The sequence below is a fragment of the Thunnus albacares genome, chromosome 9 (assembly GCF_914725855.1).
Source record: "Thunnus albacares chromosome 9, fThuAlb1.1, whole genome shotgun sequence".
NCBI classification, from domain to species: Eukaryota; Metazoa; Chordata; class Actinopteri; order Scombriformes; family Scombridae; genus Thunnus; species Thunnus albacares.
This window is the reverse complement of record NC_058114.1, coordinates 33724159-33744685: the sequence shown is the minus strand read 5'-3', so window position 1 is coordinate 33744685 and position 20527 is coordinate 33724159. Positions and strand designations below refer to the sequence as shown.

Sequence of the window (20527 nt, the reverse complement as noted above, 5' to 3'; positions counted from 1 at the left end):
ACTTTAAACTAAGTAGCTGAGAAAACGCCAACATACAACTGTGGTCAGGATCAGTGATATCAAGGTTCTTTCCTGTGCTCTGAATAGTTTATGGATTGGATGCTTTCACCTTTGATATCTGTCCTTGACTTCTCTTCCTCTTGTATTAATCTATAAAAGCCTGATTCAACTGAATCAAATTGAATAACATGTGAGGCAGAGAGCTGGACTGTCTTTCTGCCTTGAGAGGAGGTACACACACCCTACACACAGGGTAGCCATCAGTTTGAGTAATGCTGAGCAGACAGGTGGAAGATAATTCCTATTACTCACAACGACATGAACCAAGTGTCTCCGTCTACGCAGGACTCATGTTGAGTCACTTCACTTGAAGTCATTTGGGTTGGCTGGCAGCTAATGACCCTTCCTGCTGCTCCAGAGACCTGCAGGAAGGCTCATGTGGTTCTATTTATTAGGCAGCTGCTGCGTGTCTTAATGCAGTTGCATGCATAAAATGCACAATCAAATGCATTAAAGACTCAACAGGAAACTTTGAGTTGGTCTGAACCAATGCATAAAGTATGTATTAAATAGACATGGTATCATGCTGAATATTTTAAATTTCACTTTTTTTTTTTCAAACTACAGAAATCAGTAACATTGCTCATTTATGAGTTGGCTGCTGGCCTGACACCTGTGAAACAATCACATTCACACATCACAAAATTCATGTTTTGGTCTTTTTATTGGATATTTTGACAAGAACTGTTGAGAAAAATATGAAATAACGCCAGCTAGACAGCAGACATACCCTTTAATTTTACACTCTGAGAGAGCTAGACTAACATGCAGTCAGATGGGACAATTGCAGTACTTCCCAACTAAACTAATCCCAACTTTATCCTGCTTTATCCTGCTAACAAGCTTCCAGGCCATAGGACTCAGTCCTCAACCAACTATCAAATACACGTAGATGTACATAGAACCGTATTGTTGCACCGGGTGAAATGTTCCTTCATCACAGTATTCTATTCATCTTGATCTCTGGAGTGTAGCTCCATTTCTGTGTTTTGAATAAAAACTTGCAAGAAGGATAAATTTACCATTGATTTTGGAAGAGGAACAGTAAAAGATAAAGTAATATCTGCTTCATACTTTAGTCTTTAAATAGTCACCTGCATTACTGTAACACAGACAAAAATGGAGGTATGTTTACTGGACTCAAGCAAGTTTCTTTTTCTTCTGTTCATGTTTCTGTCAAAGTCAACTAGAGGGTGAGAAAGTGCATCCAAAAGTCTAAAACTCTGAATGTGCTCTCATAAATGCATCCACAGGTCTTTCCATCAATACACGCCGTCTTGATACTAGAGGCCTGTCTTGTCTGTGTTGCTTTGTGGGCAACTAAATTGTTATTTATTCATTTTACAGACGAGTTTAAGTATTACTAATTATACAAATTTAGTTAGACAGCCCTAGTTAGGTGATTTTGTCTCTTACATTTATCATTCATCAAAACTGTTTTATCAATGCCTGATTAATCAAATATTTTAAGATAAAATAAAATAGTGGAATCATGGAGAGGTGTCATGGTGTTCTTGAATAAATTTGCTCTTAAACACAAACTGAATAAACCTGACAGAAGTCAGTTTCAGGCCTCTGGCTCAGCTACACTGGCTTATCACAGTTTGCTCTCTAACCTGCAAGTGCCACTATTTCACCTGCAGACACTGAACTCTGCACTTACTGTGATGCTGTGCCTCAGGTATCCTCATTAGAATATTGCAACAGACCTGATTAGCATTAACAGGCAATAAATGGAGGAAAGCTGCTGTATAGGTTTGTGTGCATGGTGGTAATTAGTAAATACAGCCTCCAGCCTCCAGCTCAGCCTACCACACACACACATCCACTTGAGAAAGTGTTGTCTTCTGTTGACACTTCTGTTGTAATTGTTAGTATAAAATAGCGGGCACATAACCTCTCTGTGTCTGTCTGTCTGATACACACAAATGCAGAGAGCTAATGAGAAGTGAAGGTGTGAGACGGGGGAGGTGCCACGCGCTCTAACACATCAGACAGGGAGGGCTTTGAGGCCGGTTTCCTGAGTTGTACCTCAAAGCGCTGAGAGCTGACTTTCTTCCCCTTCTTCATCCAGGTGATACGAGGTTTGGGCTCACCCACCGCCTGGCATACGAACGATGCCACTCCTCCCGAAATCCCTGTCTGATCATCGGGGGACTTGATGAAGCTGGGCATGCCTAAGGGAGAGACAGGAAGACAAAGATGAGGGAGGGAAGAGAGAGTGCAGGGAAGAGAGGATAACCGATATCAGATGAAGAGCCTTGACAGAGAAACAGCTCCGGGCAAGGTAGAGGGATTTTTTACATCTCTACATCTGCTGTAAGTCTTAACTATAACAATATGCTCTTTCAAAAGCTGTATCGTGCCTGTAGCCACACCTAGTCAAAAGCAATGCCAGTAAAAACAGCAGAGTACCATCCTTCCTCTGATAATAAGCAGCACCTGTCAGTCTTATTAATAGAGGCAGGGAGCAGGCAGATGTGAATGAACAGATATAAACCTTGAACAATCTGCTTTGAACGCATGAATAAACATGTATCATAAACTAACACTGAGGTGCGCACTGGGAGGACCAATACTGTACATCACCACAATAAAATCCTGAAAGCCCACTATTCAAAGGGCAATACACCGTCATGCATGGCTAATAGTGCTGCTCAAAAGATAAGTCATATTCACACTCCATGTCACGGTCAGGCACGTGTCCAAGACACCCCTGTGGAGTTTTTGACCACTAGTGGCACTATTGAGCAATGTTGTGAGGAGTGGGCCGCTCAAACTGTCTACATCTCCTGCTCTGCTAGCACACACACAAGGATGTACATGTATCCTCACGAGCACATGGGTGATGCAAAACACCTTCCTGCAGGGGGCAGAAATGCAAATGTGTAGTGCTTTCAAGAATTCCTCAGTGTAAAACTGATCGCCAATACGCCAGCAAAGAGGAAGACTATGAGCAAGCAAATATGGAACAATGCAAGATTCAAAATATTCAAAAAATCGGGTTTGCTCTATGGGGAAGGAAATTAATTCAGCACATCTATTAGGCCTCAAGGATACACATAATGTGTTCTGGTGAGAAACACGGAAGGTCAACACGTTAGGTTTTCTGGAAAACTCCATAGTGTACCTTAAAAGGACAAGTCTGGTTTATCACAACCTCGGTCTACAATGAGATTTGGAAACATGGTGACATTTCTGTTCTAAACATGATCTGACAATAAGAAAGGTTTTCAATAAAATAAGAGATATGAATGTAATATGGTTCTATGAATTCTAGATGACCGCCAGAGAGTATTTTCATCACACACACACACACACACACACACACACACACACACACACACAGGAGGTCAAGACCTTACATAAGAAAGTCACATGTGACCTTGGTGCCGTAAGCAACTATATAAAGGGATCCTTACACTCAGCACTTTACTCTTTTTCATCTTCATGCATTTTCATGTAGGTTGTGTAAACTGTTAGCGTGGACTACATCTCACAACGTAGCCTAATAAGTGATGGGTTGGAGCTATTTCTCCTACCTCAAGAGAGACAGCATTCTTGGGACCAGATGATAAAACTCTGTGTAGATTCATGTCTAAAACTGTGTATACACACAAAGAAAGAAATACGCATACACGTTCTTTTCATCAGATTTATAAAGCTGTGCATGTTTCTGTTTTTATAAATCTTTATAAAGTCATTGTAGAACCGGGTGCATGTGCACAAGCCTCATTTCCTCCCCCACAATTAGCCATGAATGGATGAAGACACACCCTAAACCAGCTGTTTTCATATCAATTTGCCGCCTGCTCCTACTCATGTCAATGAAACAAATGGTTTCATTGATTGTGTTTCACTCGCAAGGCTCTCCAACAAGCCAGAACAGCTGTCATTAAAGCGCTGCTGTGTGTTTTTTTTTATAGTGTCCATATCATCAATTCATCACATTGGCCTGTAAACCATCATCAGCAGTGATACCTCAGTAATGTAATCAACCAGCTTTACAAAGTGTGTCACAACTATGGACAAAATAAAAGGAGTTGCTGTTAATAATAAAATGTTGACTTCTATGTACACTTGAAGGTGTGTCCAAACTTTTGACTGGTACTGTATTTTAGAAGAATGATAAAATGAATCACAGATAAATAATTAATCAGTATTATGGTTATAAATGTGCCTTTGATTGGCATTTTACACTCTCTGTGTTAAAGCAAAAAAAAAAAAAAAAAACACACTATCAAACAAGTACAGCTGGTTATCAACCTAAACAATGTTTCACTAAAAGACTGCATTTCTCACCTTATACTTCATCACATCATGCACAGATCACTTTAGAAAAACATGTGTACGCCTGGTCTGAAGTGAGGTGCACACATTCTCACCGCACATGGTTTTTGCGTGTATGCATCATTTATGCATCTCTTTTCTCCAGTGTTGCTGGGATGAAGCTGGGGCATTTCTACTGGAACTTCACCACTTACTTGCTGATTTATTTGTAACCCATTCAGTGCTGAAAACCACTTTATTTATATATAAATGAAATGTCACTTTCACCTTTTGAATGCAATAAACTTGGTATCTTCTGAATTATTACCCATAGGACTAATGGCCAAAACTATAAAGATAAGAGCCAGATTGTTATAAACCAGAATGATCCTTTAAGCATTTATAAGCAACATGGTCTTTGGTGTGGGGACACTTTCAAAACTAAGCCTAACCAACCAAAGTTTGCAGCTGATTTCATCATTTATTCAGACTCAAATTGATTATACTTTGAGTCACATTGTGTTACTACATTAATTTCAGGAAATGCTGATAACACCGTTGATAAATCGTACTTCTCTTAAGATAAAATCATAGTCAAATTTAATTTTGACACTAATTACTACTCCAAAGCATAATTTGTCTTGTGGAACAAGCTAGTCATCTGTGGTGTTATTTATATTGCTTGTGTTGGGCTGGTGAGTCTCTGTGTCTCCACTCATGTGTTGAATTCTGGGCCGTTGTCTGGAAGGACAGCCAGGCCTGTTAGCAACACTCACAACACTCACAATGCCCTGTTCTCCTTCAGAGAAAGACAGCTGTAAATGTGGAGTGGTTAGACAAATCAGATATTCCATGTAGGATCTCCCCCTGACTACAAAAACAGAAAACTGTATGTTCCACTTCAGAGGCCACAGCTTTGTTCCCAGAGAACAGATCATGATGCTGACAGTTTTGGTTTGTAGGTGCAACAGGCTGCTTGAGTGCAGGGTCAGTGTGTGGCAGTGTTTGTGCTGAGACAAGTGGATGATACTTGAAGTGTCTGGGCTTGAAGGCATCAAAGTATTGTCATCCAGTAGTTCCCCCCCCTGCCTCGCTGCTGCCCTCTGATTGTCCCCTGTCAGCACTTCTCCTCCAATCACACCTTGGTTCACTGCTGTAACTTTGAAAACATTGAGGTAACAGCACAAACCCAAGATCAGACTTCTCACAGGTTGCTGCCTGCCTGCCTTCTATTTGTGTGGTTTATATATAATAATATATATATAATATATATAGTGGCAGGCCACCCACACACACAATTAAGTAGGTTAATTCAGTCAAAACACAGACACATACATGTTAAGTTATGTAAGTGTGGATGGCCTAAAGGTTTGAGAGGTAGATTTGTGGCTGGGACGTTGCTGGTTTGATTCACTTGTTCTTTCCTCTTAAACAATTCTCAGGTGCTCCTGAGCAAAGCTCTTATCCCCAAACAGCTCAGATGGGGCTGTTCTCGGTCATCACAACACACTGTGGTTGTACTGGGTAGCTTCCAGGTGTGAATGTATGGCAAAAAATCTATGAAAACTCTTCAACATCATAGCCCCTCTGTTGGCCATTAAAAAAAGTTGCCTTGGAAACTCAGTGCCTAGAATAAAGTCCATAAGCAACCCCCTCACATTATGTTGTTTTAAAACATAATGAAGAAATGTTTATATCGTATAAATCTGCAGAACATTCACAACGCATTTCACTGCCGACAATATGTGTTCCTGGCAACTAAAGCACGACTGTTTCTATGGTTATCTTGTTTCTAGGGTTATCTTTAGCACTCGGTAAAGGTTAGGGAAAGATGGCGGTCTTGGGCTAAATATTGCATTGACCAATCCAATGGTCCAAAACTTGTTTAGCAAAGCAAATAAACATTAGGGCTGTCACTTCTTCGAAGTTCAAAGAAATGAGAACCTATTTGTTTGAATGAATTAGAATACCACTCATGTAGCCTGTATACTGTATTGTAGACATAACATTATTCCATTTATTGGCGGTGTCCACTGCCTCATTTGAGAGTCAAGCTAACAGCTGGCTTCAGATTTGGTGTTGATGTAATCTTATTGTAAGGCTGTAGTATTATCAAAATCTTTATCCACTATTTGTAGATCTATAATGTCGAACATTAAATGCTTCCTCACATTACTTCTCAGATAGCTGGTTTCATGATTATTTGTTCAGCATAGCTTGTTGTTACATTACTGATAGGACAACATGGTATCAATGTAGTGATGGTGCAAATAAAAAGTGACAGCCCTAATTAACATATTTTGTCTGAAACATGGTTGCCATGTGACTTATACACCATAGAGACTGTTGTGTGACAATAAAATATCACTTGCCCTAACTCTATGAATAACAAATATGAAAGACTTACATGTTCTCTGGATGTGCTTACAGCAGCCTGCTTTATCTGAAACCATATGAATGTAAATGTGACATCTACTGTCTTCCATCATACCACCTTTCTATGATTTGTCTTCACAGAGTCATTCACATGTTCATTTCAACTATAAAATCATGTAACATTATGTGTGCATTGCACTGCTTTTCCTTTATAAGCCAGGGCTGCTATTATGTGTGTGTGTCATCCGATGGAACACCAGCAGCTGAAGTGTCCATTGATCAGTATTCCACACTAACAGCAACGGAACAACAACGATTTCAAAATGGCTGGCTGCAAAAAGGAACATAAATGTTCCAGGCAGGGGTTAAATCCTATTTCCCCAGCAGGGAGCTATGAGGAGCATTTTACAGGCAAGGCAAGACATTTTCACGGTAACTTCTGGCAACTGATAAGTATGCTCTTTAAAGTTCAATGTGATTCAAAACCCAATTGTGCGTATGTAGCCAAAAGCTGCTCCCCAGGTACATTTCCATGGAAACCAAGTGATACAAGTTGTACAACAGGTTACTGTAGAGTCCTGGGGATGGTCAGTGTACATCAGGGAGATAGTGCCCTTTACAGCACTATGCAAAAATAAGTTAGCATGCAAGAGTCAAGACACCACAGAGGTTTTTATCAGAGGTTTGAAGGAGGCAGAGGAGGTGGGTGGAGAGAAGCGGGCGGATCGTACCATTATTAAGCTATTTATTTCCCATGGCTGCTGTTGGCTGACCCTGAGGCTTGACACTCTAAATGTAAAACATGCTGGTGCCCTCGCTTCACCTCACTGGCAGCTGTGAGTTGTCTCTCACTTGCATTCTTCTCCGACCCTGTGCTTGCTGTTTCTCTTGGAATGATTTTCTTAGAAATATGTCTATTTGACCTCCCACATATAATCCACAAGGATAGGTATTTATAATGGGAAGAAAATGGGAAAAGGTAGAACTTAAAGAATCTTTCAAACCAGTTGAAAGAAGCACCATGAAATCACTTCATCAAGAAATGACTATATGAAATGTTGTATTTTTTACTACACTTGCTTGAAATGTGCAGGTCAGAGAGGGAACTTGTGTTTCCAGTCATAATAAATCCTGGCATTATCAGACCATCTCTTCCATCTTTGTTGCAAAGTTCATATTCATCATATTCATAGTGACACATATTGAGGTGATCTGAATGGTGAAGATTAGAAAGGTCTGCAGCACATTAACAACACACAGCTAGTAGATGAGCTCCTGCTAGCTGCCTGACTGATGGTCGATGGCTAACCTCTCTGGACAGGTTGATAACAGTTAGAGGACACAAATGCCTTGACCTTTGAACCTCTCAAAATGTATGCTAAACTACTTGACTGTTTACTTAGCCAAGAGCTATGTGCATTTCAGAACCACTTTCAAGGTGAAAAATCCATCCTTGCACACTTTGAAGCTGTTAAATAGCAGCTGCTGGCACCGTGCCTACATATCTGGGTCCACTTGTTGAGAGGTGTTTTCTTCTAGCTGCTTTTGGTAACAGGACAAGTGTAGGTAACAAGACCTCACATCATTATTAGTGACGGAGCTTAGCGAGAACATCAAGGAATGTGATAGGAGGCGTCTCAAAGTGTCTCAAAAATGAAAACAAGCAAATCAAATTTATCTTAACTCAAAAAAACTTAACTCCACAAACTTGCACACAGCTACATGGCCATCCTTTCATTTCTGCTCTCCTAAACCAACACTCTCCCCTTAAATAGGTCATCCAATCTAATCAGGCAGAACCATATTCTCACAGGGGTGTTTCAGTCTGCCACACCGATTGCACGTGAACATCTGTATGCTACTTGTATCAATTAAAGTTAGAGTCAGTGATTCTGGAGAGAGATTGTTCAATATACTTTTTGATAAAAAAAAATCCAGTGTTCATATAAAGCCCTGGCTCTGTAAATGGGAAACAAACAAAGTGGCTCGGACCGAGGCACACAACACTATTCCAGCCATTCAGCAGTTTTGAACTTACAAACCCTATCAATGAAACAATAAACACAAACACTGTTGATTTCTTCTTGTGGAGCCGACATGAAAACTATTTTGGTTCAGTAAATTTCTGCAGTCAGTCAGCCTGGTGAAAGCAGTACTTCAGTGGTGAAAATTAATACATCCATGATGGAAACCTACAGAGACACAGCAGTGATACTGTATACAGAAACACTACAATGTTCCAAACAGCCATCTAGGCACCATGGAGTACATTCTGCAAGATTTAACTGCTACATTTTGGCTGCACTAAATGTACAAAATGTACAAATTGTCACTCACTGGAGAGGAACTGCCTGAAGCAGTTTGTAGGAAAGTGGTACTACCAGGAAAATTACAACTACATTAAAACTGATGTGCAGCAAAATCCAAGGGTGACGTTTTCCTTTGACCTGTGACTCATTGGGTTTTAGCATTGGCAGTATGCAAAACTCTGACTAAAGCTCAGAGAGAGTCAAAACAAATCTTTATAGATTGGAGCAGAAATGTCACTCTTTCAAATCAGTGGCCTAATAGTTTTCACTCTGGTGTGTAAGTGAACTAACCCTTCCATGACCTCTGTCAGCATTGTTTCCATCAGCTTAACTGCTGCTAGTCTTTAAATGAACACTGTGAGTTTTGGGAGATTACCTCATTGGAGTCTTGATGTCCTGAAGTCAATTGTAACTCCCACAAAATATGATTATATACTACTAATTTGTTTTGCCAAATCCATTTAGGAGGAAATGTAATTTCCGTTTAAATTATGCTCACTGGCAAATCCAACATCACGCGTGTTCTTAGGAAGATGTATGAATAAGTGAACGGTTTACAGATAACTTCAATATCAACACCTAGCGTTGCCAGTGAACAGTTTGCATATATGATGACTATAAACATTTTCTCATAATGCTAATAAAAAGCCTTGGGGGGCTGATGTAGCCTAGCAATCACATAAATTGTCCTTAAAGTAGTTGACTGGTATCAGCTGAATCATTCATGTATCACCATTAGTGACTGATTCATCATCTGACTAGTAACAGCCAGTCATATTCATACAGGTGTATACAGTGACATTTACTGTATAATCTGGCTAATCTGTTAGATTCATGCCAACACTGTTCGCTGCTGCAGCTCCCTCTGCCACCCTGACCTCCTCCTCATCCGCTGAGCTTTTGTATTGTTGACTTTATGAAGATCTAAAGTTCATGTATGTGTTTGATTGTTCTCCCAACAGAATCATCATTGCTACTTGGATACTTCGATATATAAGAGCTCTCTCAAAAAGCATTTTCCACCAAAGCCAGCTGTATCATTGGCTCTAAATGGCCAACTCCTCGATGGACATCTTGACTTGACTGACATGGAGAAAGCTGTTACTCATGCAAACATACCACAAAACATACCCCCAATCTGAAAAACTAATATATTCTAAAGGGAACAATACTTTTCAAAAATGTAACTAAGATTAGAATTAGCAGTTAGCTTTGAGGTATTTATTTCTTGTGGGAAACATTTGTTGACTTGTGGAGTTTTATTCTTTCCAGCATCCAGTTATTACAAAATCTGCATGTGAGGAACATCTGCATTAGTTCTTATTTCTGAAGAGTTCACATTGAGCCTGCTATTACACATCATAGTGTATACTACAGTGTTAGCATGGGGTGGTGAAGCCAATGATCTACCAGAAAACCGAAAAATTTTGACTGCTGGACTATTCTGACAAGAGATCATCCTGCTAAGCAAAGGAACAGTATCTTCTGAAAATCTCATTCATAATGTAACTTAAAATCTTGTCAACTGTAGGTGGTGATAAATTGAACATCGACTGACACGGACTAACAGAAATGATCCAGCAACCCTTCAGTAACAGAAAGCCACACAACAGCTATAGATACAGTATGACTATAATAAGCTTAGCATGTTCTAAATGCCAACCACTCCTCCCTGCTCATTTAGTGGCTGATTTTTGCATAAAGCCAATCTCACAGAGGACATGCATGGCTGGAGCCACATAGGGGAGGTTGTTGAGTCAGGAGGGAGGCAGAGAGAAGTAGCAGCCCACAGGAGACACAAGCTGGCTCTCTATACATGCTGTTTATGGGAATTATGATGAAGCCAAACGCTAGAGGTCTTTCTGTCTTCATACAGGAATGGAAATGCCTTTCTCAATGAATGACAGGATTAGTTCAGATGCAGCTGAATATAATCATCCAGATAATACTGTATAGGAAATTATTATAACACGTATAAATGTGCAATATGGTTTTTTGACCATTAGTTGGTATGTTAGACTGCCATTATTGTATTGAAAGGTAGATCCTCAACTTAACATGGTTTAAGTCACACACACGCCCCTCTCTCTTAACATTAATTCTCTTGTTCCAGGGCTGTTTCAATGCCAGATCACAATGAAGTCCCAAGTCTGTCAGGATAAGTTCAAATCAAGTTTCAAGTCAATCAAGACAAGTCCAAGTCAAGTCTCAGGTGAGTTAAGAGAAGTCTGATCAAGTCTCAAGGCTTGTAAAAGCAAGTCTTATGTTAATTCTGAAGACCATCAGGGTAAGGGTTAATTTATGGTTGCTCAGAACTGGTTCATACGTCGTGTTGTCCAAACACATGGGAAATCAAATGTGTTTATAGTTGTGAAAAGCTGAATGTCACCGAGAGGGGAAGGGGGATCGGGCAGATGCAATATCATTTAAATATGGGGATAACGGCGCATATTTTCAAACAGTCTGAAAGGTAGTCATAGTGTTGCACTTGTTTGTTCACATGAAAAGTGACAGAAATATTTGTGTCATGAATGAAAAAGGAGAGAGAAGTTCAAACCCTGACTCCTTTCTCACCTTTGCACAGTTGGCCAATCACTGTGAGGTGGGTGTGAATGGCCATGCACAGGCCCTGTTTATATAGAGGGGGTGTTAGGGCTTTTCCACCATCTGACAAGCATGTCTTAAGGAGTATAAAGCCACTTTAAGTCCTGTTTACAAGTATTCATACACTGTGAGCGTCCTAGTGGCCTAGTGGTTAAGGTGCCATTGAACCACAACATCCTCAGTCCAAATCTGGCTGGGGACCTTTGTTGCATGCCATTCCCCATCTCCTATACCTCAGTTCCTGTTATCTCTATACTGTCCACTTGAGAATAAAAGCCTGCATGCCCAAAAAACAAACAAAACAAAAAAACAAGTATTCATAAGCAAAGTGTCTTTGCTCTGAGTTTTTTTGCTTTTGAGTTTTTTGCTTTTTTGCTTGTGCTTTTGTCTAAGAGTTTTTTGCTTTTGTCTAAGCAAAAAACTCTACTGATGCTACTACTGATACAGAATGATACTGGAATTACTTTCTACCAAAGACATCCAACGTGTTGACAGTGTGTTCTGTGGATAATCCAGAGAAAACAGGACATTGTTTCTGTGATGTGTGATTGTGCTTCAAGTCTGAACAGGCTTATTCTGCTAGTAAAATTACATTAGCAGAGATGCATGTCACATACCTTATTTTGTTAGAGGACATATCAAATTTTCCACTCCAAGCCCCTGCCAAATCTAACACTAGTCTCCATTATTACTAGGCTCCATTATTCTTCATTGTACAAACTTAAAACCAACTGCAGCCATATGCTGAAGGACAGACAGCAGCCAAACTGCAACTGAAAACTGGACTAGAAACCATTTTATGCATACAGAAACACAATTAAGAAGAAATTTAGGACAAGAAATCAAAAAGTGGACTCGACTTAGCCCAGTTTTTCCTCATTAATAATGGAAAAGCCACTAAAATTCCTTTAAACTCATTTTACATGTATTTATTGAGAAGGATGGCACATAGCTGTAGCCAGACAAACCATTAAAGTGGTTTGCAGACGTAGTATAGAAGAAGAAGAGAAATGCAGCAGGGATTGTGTCTGTGTCAGTGCAATTCACTTCTGCAAATACCATTACCAAGGAAATGTTGAGTATAGCAATAAGTCATAACTGAATGTATATATGACTCTATTTGGCTTTTATGCTGCTTTGGTAGTGTTGCTGTTCTTTTCTCTTAACAAAAATTAGAAAAAGAGAAAATAAATAAATAATAATCTGGAGTTTCACTATGTTTTCCAAATTGATTAGTGAATAACAAATCAATGTTTTTTTGCTATGCTGGAAATTAAAATGTGAATAAAGAGAATTAGTGCATTCATTAAAGGTCCAGTGTTTATTTATTCATGGAATTTAGTGGCATCTAGCGGAACAGGCTTGGCAGAAATGGAATATAATATTCATAAGTATGTTTTATTTCATGTATAATCACCTGACAGTGAGAACCGTTGTGTTTTTGTTACCTTAGAATGAGCCCTCTATATCTACATAGGGAGCGGGTCCTCTTCCACAGAGCCCACCATGTTGCACCGCCATGTTTCTACAGTAGCCCAGAGTGGACAAACCAAACACTGGCTCTAGAGAGGGCTTTTCACGTTTTTCATGAGTTTCGTGGCCACCATAGAGACGCATGAAAGGGTGGTGGGGTGGGGGTATTCAGTTGGTTGCAATCTGTAACCTCACCACTAGATGCCACTAAACCCCACACACTGGTCCTTTAATGGGTCTAATTCCATCAATAGAAGTACATAAGCACGTAATGATGTTGCGTTGTGTAGTTTATTACTGTTGTTGACTTTTCCCACAGAAGCCCACACACCATAAATAATGGTATGGGCAAAAGTTAATTTGAGGATAACAAGCTACAGCTGTAACAGTCTGCATCATCCTGCCTGTGGTCACTTAAGCATGGTAACCTATTTACATGTATGTGTGCTCTGAATTTCCACTAACTCAAGATATATTCTCCAGACCAGCCTTGTATATCTAACATCCTCCAGCTACTGAATAATTGGTGGAATAAACTGTATTGGTTATTAGCTCATCTCTTCATGGGTGGTTTAGTTCAAAAGAGCAGAATGTTTTCTTCATTCAATTACTCGAGTAAATGATGCCACAGTAAACAGGAGATTCTGCTTTTCAACACAGCGCAGAGGCCTGCAGCAGCACAGCCTCCTCCACTTTGACAGCTGCCTGACGCCAGAAAGGGACTCCATCCTCACAGCATGTTATGCTGCTTATATGCTACACTAACTGCCTTGCATGGCTGCAAATCACTCTTCATGCCCGTTGCAGTGCTACTTGTCACTTCATACCAGAGTCTGACTTTTTGCAGCTACCTGGGCTAACCTGCAAAAAGTATGTTCAGACAGTGATGCAGGCTAGCAGCTAGCACATTAAAATGGATTACCTAAAAGCAAATAGCCAGTGGTTAATACAAAGTTGTGTACAATATATCATCGAAGGCCAAGCAGGTGTGATCAGAGACTATAAGAATAATGTTGTCAGTGGCTTTGCTGCATAGTGAAGGTGATCGGTGGAAGGTAAGTTAAAGTCTGGGAATTTTTGAACTAATGATTGGTGGGCGATATGGTGTTCTGAGGTTCCATGCACAGAAAACAAGAACAAACAGGGGCAGGTAAGCATTTCTAGACATATGACAGGAAGGGGAGTGTTTGAAGCGTGGTCCCGCTCCTGAACTTCAGCTAAAATGATCTAAACAGTCATTGCTGTTGCTGTGCCTAATGTGTAGATTCATTATTTTCCCAACATGAAGTATAGAAAAACAATGCTACAGGTCTGTTACAGGCCTTGTAAAACGATGTCATTAGATAGTGCTGTCTGGGATCATTTCACACAACTGAGTCTAACTTTTTACTCTTTTAATGTTTACATCAGCGGTGCCGGAATGAATTTTGAACTGGGGGTACAAGTAGCTTTGGATGACATAACAGTCATGATAGAACTGACGCTATTTCAGCTCTAATGTATGTCACCTTGTAAATGGTCATATAGTTTAGTAATTAATGTTACACAACAGCGTTTGCACTGTAATGTGTTTCAAGAATAAAACGTGAGCCGCTACTTTTGCTGAAAAGAAAGTGGCTATGATGAGCTGCTAACCTGATACAGACAGAATAATGAGTTATAACCGACCAGTCTGATGTGAGTAGAGGTGTGTGGGTGGGTGTGTGTGTGTGTGGGTGGGTGGATGTGTGTGTGTGGTTATTCTGCAGAAGCCTGGTGTCCTCTTCACCTGATTTAATGAAGGTAAACACAGTGAACAGCCGTGCGTAACGACACTGCGCTCTGGCGCGGCGCTTCTCAGAGGCTGCAGATTTATCAACATATCAGTGCCGCTACCTATAGATGCTGCTGAACTGATGAACTGAAGAAGAAGTTTTTCATAAGAAGTTTCTCTAAATGAATGTGGGTGATTCTTACAGTATAAGGCAGCTGTGGACAGCAGATACTGTCAGAATCACCCACATTCATTTATAGATCAATGCAGACTGATTTACTCACTTTTCTTCTTTAACCACATTAAACATTATTTTCTGTGCCAATTGGAGAGTGTTTAATTGAAATAAACTATTTATATTTCAAGCATTAATCCATTATTGCAGCACGTCTGCAGCAAGTATTTAGTTTGCTCTTGTTGATAAAATCACAAAGTGGCAGTGGAGTGACTTTGCTCCAGACACAGATGTGGTTCTGAGACATCTAAGACCTATTTTCCACAAAAACACTAACAACTCCCTTTGCACTGCCTATTTGTGCTTCTCCTCCTGGCGGTTTACCGTGGATGCTGCGCTGGGCACCACAACACCACACAGATGGGCAAAACAAATTTTATGGTTAGGAAAATACTGAATTGTCCATATGCTGCTTGCGCTGGTCATTGCACTATCACAAAAAAATAGGGCCCATTGTTGTAATTGGTGGTCAAATTCTTTAAACTAGTCTGAACTGGCATCCATAATACGATCCTCTGTGTTTTGATTATGATTGGATTTAAAGGTCCAACATGTTACAGTAGGCTTAGACATTATCACTATGACAGTAATACCTGGCTCAGATGTTACCACTTTATTATTATAAGACCTGAATGTTGGGGGACAAAAAGTCTCGTTGTTGACCCTAGTCCATATCTGGTTTACATACAGTATATTTTAGGGGGTGTGGCTTTGTGGCTTCACTTTACATAATGTGTGTTGTGTGGGGTCAGGGGACGCTGACTGACCAGCACTCAGTGTAGCATGAATACATGTAGAGCTGGTAGTCAGAGCTAACAGCCATGAGCAGCTGCTGTCAGACTCTCCATGTCTCTCCAAGAACATTCATGACCGTTTTTAAAAGTTTCTGAGTGGTTCCTGTGTTAACCTGTGTCAACATATTCCATGAAAGTATTGTGTTAATCTATCTCTACCTTGTCTCTGGCTCTCAGCTCTCAGCAAGACCATTGGTTCCTAATGAAGATGTAAATCTTTAAAAGCAGCTAAAAGTGGAACAGGAGGAACTAGTGCATTGTTGGGGATTGTTTTCAGCTCCAGATTAAAACACAGTGGTGGTCTAGAGAGTTACTCTGGAAGCAGGACAGTGTATGTGGGATTGAGTCCAAATAAACTACAGTGTGTGTGTTCATAGTAATAAAGGAACATGTCACCCAGTGCAACACTGTGGCTCACTGATGTGTTTTTATAGTTTGCATAACCTAGAGAACCTCAGTGATTTCCCTATACACATAAAGCCTATTTATAAAAAAGTGGTGCTGTTTTCTGCATTTTGAATATTCTATGGTTGGATTCCCCAAACTGCAACTCTTAGAAGAACTAGATTGCATAATGGGTCTCCAAGCTGAGATGGTTGATGAGCTTCTTCATTTGCACCCAAAATCGTATCAAAGCTCTTTCCACTATAGCCTCCGCTTCTTCCACAGGAGAATGAAAAAGTTCCATTGCTAATTACTGAGTTGTGAAATATGGTGGGTAACATTTATTCTAAAATCTAGATATGGCAGTTTCATAACTGATCACAACAGAGATTACCTCTGCAACTATTACAGATCAGATGAGACTAGTCCTGTGTGAATACAGATTAAAACTAGTATTGCTGTGAAATACCATTGTAACCCTACGTTTTACTGTTTACTGACAAGCAGGGCAACAACTACAGGATGGATGTGTTACCCATGAAGTTCACCAAATAATATCTGTGTTTTTCACTATACTGTATCTTTAAAGCCCTTTGAGAGAATATCTCTGTGTAGCACCCGTATGGTAGTTGAGCTAGCGGCTCTACTACAAGAGACTCTCCCAGTGTGTGTGTGTGTGTGTATGCATCTGTGGGGGAGTGTCAGTATATAGCTGTAGCCCTGCTGTCTATCACGCTTTTTGTTACCGTTGTCAGCCCTGAATATCTTGTTAAGCTCTGAGTATAGCACAGTTATCGGCAGTCGCATGTGTTGTGTTTACTGCCACACAAGAGGAATAAATCTCCTGTTCACGTACAATGTTGTGTGTCCGCTGTCTCTTACCAGGCTTGCTAACGCTACCAGCAGCTCTGTGTGAGAGGCACAAACTGAGGATACATTAGTCAGTGTTCTGATATTTATACTTGACGTGGCAGCTGATATACGGAATTGACCTCAGAGTTTTCCCTACTATGTCACAATTAGGGAGGGGCAGAGAATTCAGCTGAACTGAATTTTCAAATCCAAGCAGTCACGTACCAGCTAATTTTGAGCATAAAAAGCTGTTTTTACGCACAATATGTCTCTATTATAATCACATGCCAACAAGAAACTATGTAATTATGTGTACAGTGGAAAAAATAACTTAGTGTGTAGTTCCTCTTTATACTTAAAAAGTTGATGAACCTAGAGATGGAGCTGATTCCCCTTTTTAGGTAATCACTAGATTCCAAAAGGTTTTTGCATGTAAGAACACAGATTCACACATTGCACAGGTTGGGTGTAAACTTGATTATTGACTTATTAATATGATTGAGTTTAGATATGAGTTTGGAGTGGTTATTGTCGCATGGGATGTAATGAGTACCCTGTTTGTAGTACATGCTTACTTTGTGTGTGCTTGGAGATCTGTTAACATATGGTCATGTACTATTTAGCTGGGTCAGACTTGGTTAACTATAGCAGAATAACCACAAAGAGGGCAACTCTGATACACCCTACCTTTTGGAATGAAGGGTAAGTCGTGGTAAAGGACATCCTGAAAATGGCTGGGCCTTAATACTATTCCTAGGTCACAACTATTCTTCAACAAAACTATTTCTCAACTCCTAAGTTTACAGCCTATCGTTTCACATCTCATTGTCATCCACTGCAGCACACTTGTCTTACAGGCCTATTTCTCATTTGGGCTCAAGAATTTAATGGTGTCTAGGCATGCAGCCAGGCAGTCAAATGTTGTGTGAGGCGGAATAAAGCTGTGTTTCAGAGGCAATTCACAATGACAAGTGACAACAGTTTCACACAAAGTGTCTTCTCCTCACAGAGACTCATTAGGCTGTGGATTTGAGAGGAAGCAGCCATGCAAATCAACCTCTGATCAGTCAAAGTGACATATAAACAATCTGGCTCTCTACTTCTGGACACCGAAGGTAGAACCACTGCAGTGCCTTTCACGCAAACAGTTCTTTTATACTAGCCTTCACAAAGGCAATCAAGAGGAGTGGAGGGCTGTTCATGCAAAGTTCTTCAATAACAAGACAGCCTTACACACACAAAAAAAGAATCAATTTAGCTCTGCAGAGGTCAATAAAGTTTGCCTGCAGCAGGAATAAAACAGAGGATGTCAATGCTTATACATACAACCCGATTTTGCCTTGTTCTTGATCATTGCCAGTTTCATTCAAATGAAGAAAAACATTTCATAGAAAACATTTCATACACAGTAGTTATCATTTAGCTATCACCAGATGTTTGTAGCAGCAACATTTCAGGATAATCATCTTATTTAAAGGATAATTCTTTCCTATAACAACATGGGTCAACCACCATGTTAATCAGCTGTGATGAGATTATACTCAGCAAAGTAATTGCTGATATTTGGCTACACAGCAACATTGCTACAACACATTCCTCCAAGTCTAACAAAGTGAGACTCTCAGATAGGTTGTAAACAAGCCAACAGTTTAGCTGAAATATTGGTTATGCCCTCATTGCACAGGGATATTACTATTAGTGTGGTAAGTCAAAGTTGAAGCAAGAAGTGGGTCTGTAAACTGTGATGGATCATTACAACTGACAGGCTGGGTAATAGTAAGTATGACTGACCCCTGGCTTTGTTTGTAACTCTTCTGATCGTCTGATGGCTGGAATGTCTTGACCCATTGGATTTTCATTCACAGATTTTAGTTATAAACTTATCCAGTATCCCTTCAGAATTATGTTTTTATTGGACAATTCTGGACCTCATGATTTACATCTACTGGAAATGTTCACTGACAATGCAGGAAGTATTGTGTAATGTATCAAGGCTTAAAGTAAGCATGGAGTTTCATATTCGCCATAACCACAAGATTTCACTTACCTTAACCATACCGTAGTCACAATATGCATATATTATAGAAAAAAAGAATTTTGAAAACATTTACATTAAATGTTAAAAAAACCAAATGGAATGTAGTCCACAGTTTTGCAAATCATCCAATATCAACGTTCCTGCTTGGTGATAGTGTTGAACTTGGTGAGTACATTATTACTGTACGTTATTACTGATGGGAACAATGGCTAAACTATGAAAATAAGAAAGGATCTCTTAATTATTACGAGATAAAAACTTCCTAAATTGCTGATCCTAATAATGTGTAATGTGTCTATGATGATGTTATCCCATAGGCCACCACATTAATCCCAAACAGAAATAGCATTATGTGGTCACACTTTGATAGAGAATGGAAGGAAGAGCGAACCTATGCTCATTGAGTTTCATATCACATCTTTCCTGCCCTCTAATACAGAAAATCCTGCCAGTTCCCCAGTGCTGTTCACTGACGGTCCTGTCAGCATAAACTGTCAGCCGTGTACCACCGGTAAATTCCCACTTCCATGGTGTAACAGAGAGAGCAGGCAGGAGGCTGATATATGACTGCATGGAGGGAAGACAGAAAGTGTCTCTGAAGGGCTCCCTCACTGCTTTTACAGCTCAGATATACAGCAGGAATGAACCTACAGCAACTTAAAGCTTTTGTCACAAGGCAATTTTCACAAAGCGACAATACTCTCTGTATTTGCTCTTTAATAAACTCCAAAGTTGGTTGTTGCCTTTACGGAGTAGGAAAGGTTTCCAGTCTAACTAATGGCCACCAAGTGAGACCAGACATCCACTAGTCAACAGGACAAATGGTTTGACCATTATAGAGCATGCTGCCAGAGGGCTGATACACATTGTTTTTTTGTTTTTTTTGCCAGACTTGAGGTCTCATTGTTATCAATCAATAATAACAGGAGGCTCAGACTGTCTTGCAAATTATGTCTAGACTAAATTGCTAGTTTTTTTCATTCATTCTTTTTCTTTCTTTCTGTCTTTCTTTCTTTCTTTCTTTATGTGTTTGGTTGGCTTATTTAGCTAGGTGTTTGTTTCTGTTGTACAGTGGCACTGCCAAAGGTCATGGCAAAAAAAGGTTCAAGCTACTTTTGAGACACAGGGATTGTCATAGCAAATATATTACCAGTCAAAGAGTTAACAAATCCACTGAACCAGAGGAACAATAGACCTCTGAATTAGCAGGGTGTCACAGCTGATTGTTGGTAATATATTCTAGTGTTCATTCAGTTCAATTCACCTTAATGACCACACAGTGGAATTTGATTCTGGTACAATAAGTAAGAGCACAGTTCCATCAACAACACTGCACAGAAGAGAATTACAATCAGAAATCACAAACACACACAAAACAAA

The 20527-nt window shown here is 39.9% G+C and overlaps 1 protein-coding gene across 12 annotated transcripts in view; it reads right to left on the bottom strand.

Annotated features, from left to right (window-relative positions):
* Positions 1-20527, bottom strand: part of ptprfa (protein tyrosine phosphatase receptor type Fa) — a 378163-nt gene that overhangs the window by 229882 nt on the left and 127754 nt on the right. For all 12 annotated transcript variants that reach the window (XM_044360537.1, XM_044360536.1, XM_044360540.1 and 9 more), the window contains exon 3: positions 2092-2237. In XM_044360537.1, coding sequence (XP_044216472.1) covers positions 2092-2237 — 146 coding nt within the window. The remainder of the gene's footprint in view (positions 1-2091; positions 2238-20527) is intronic.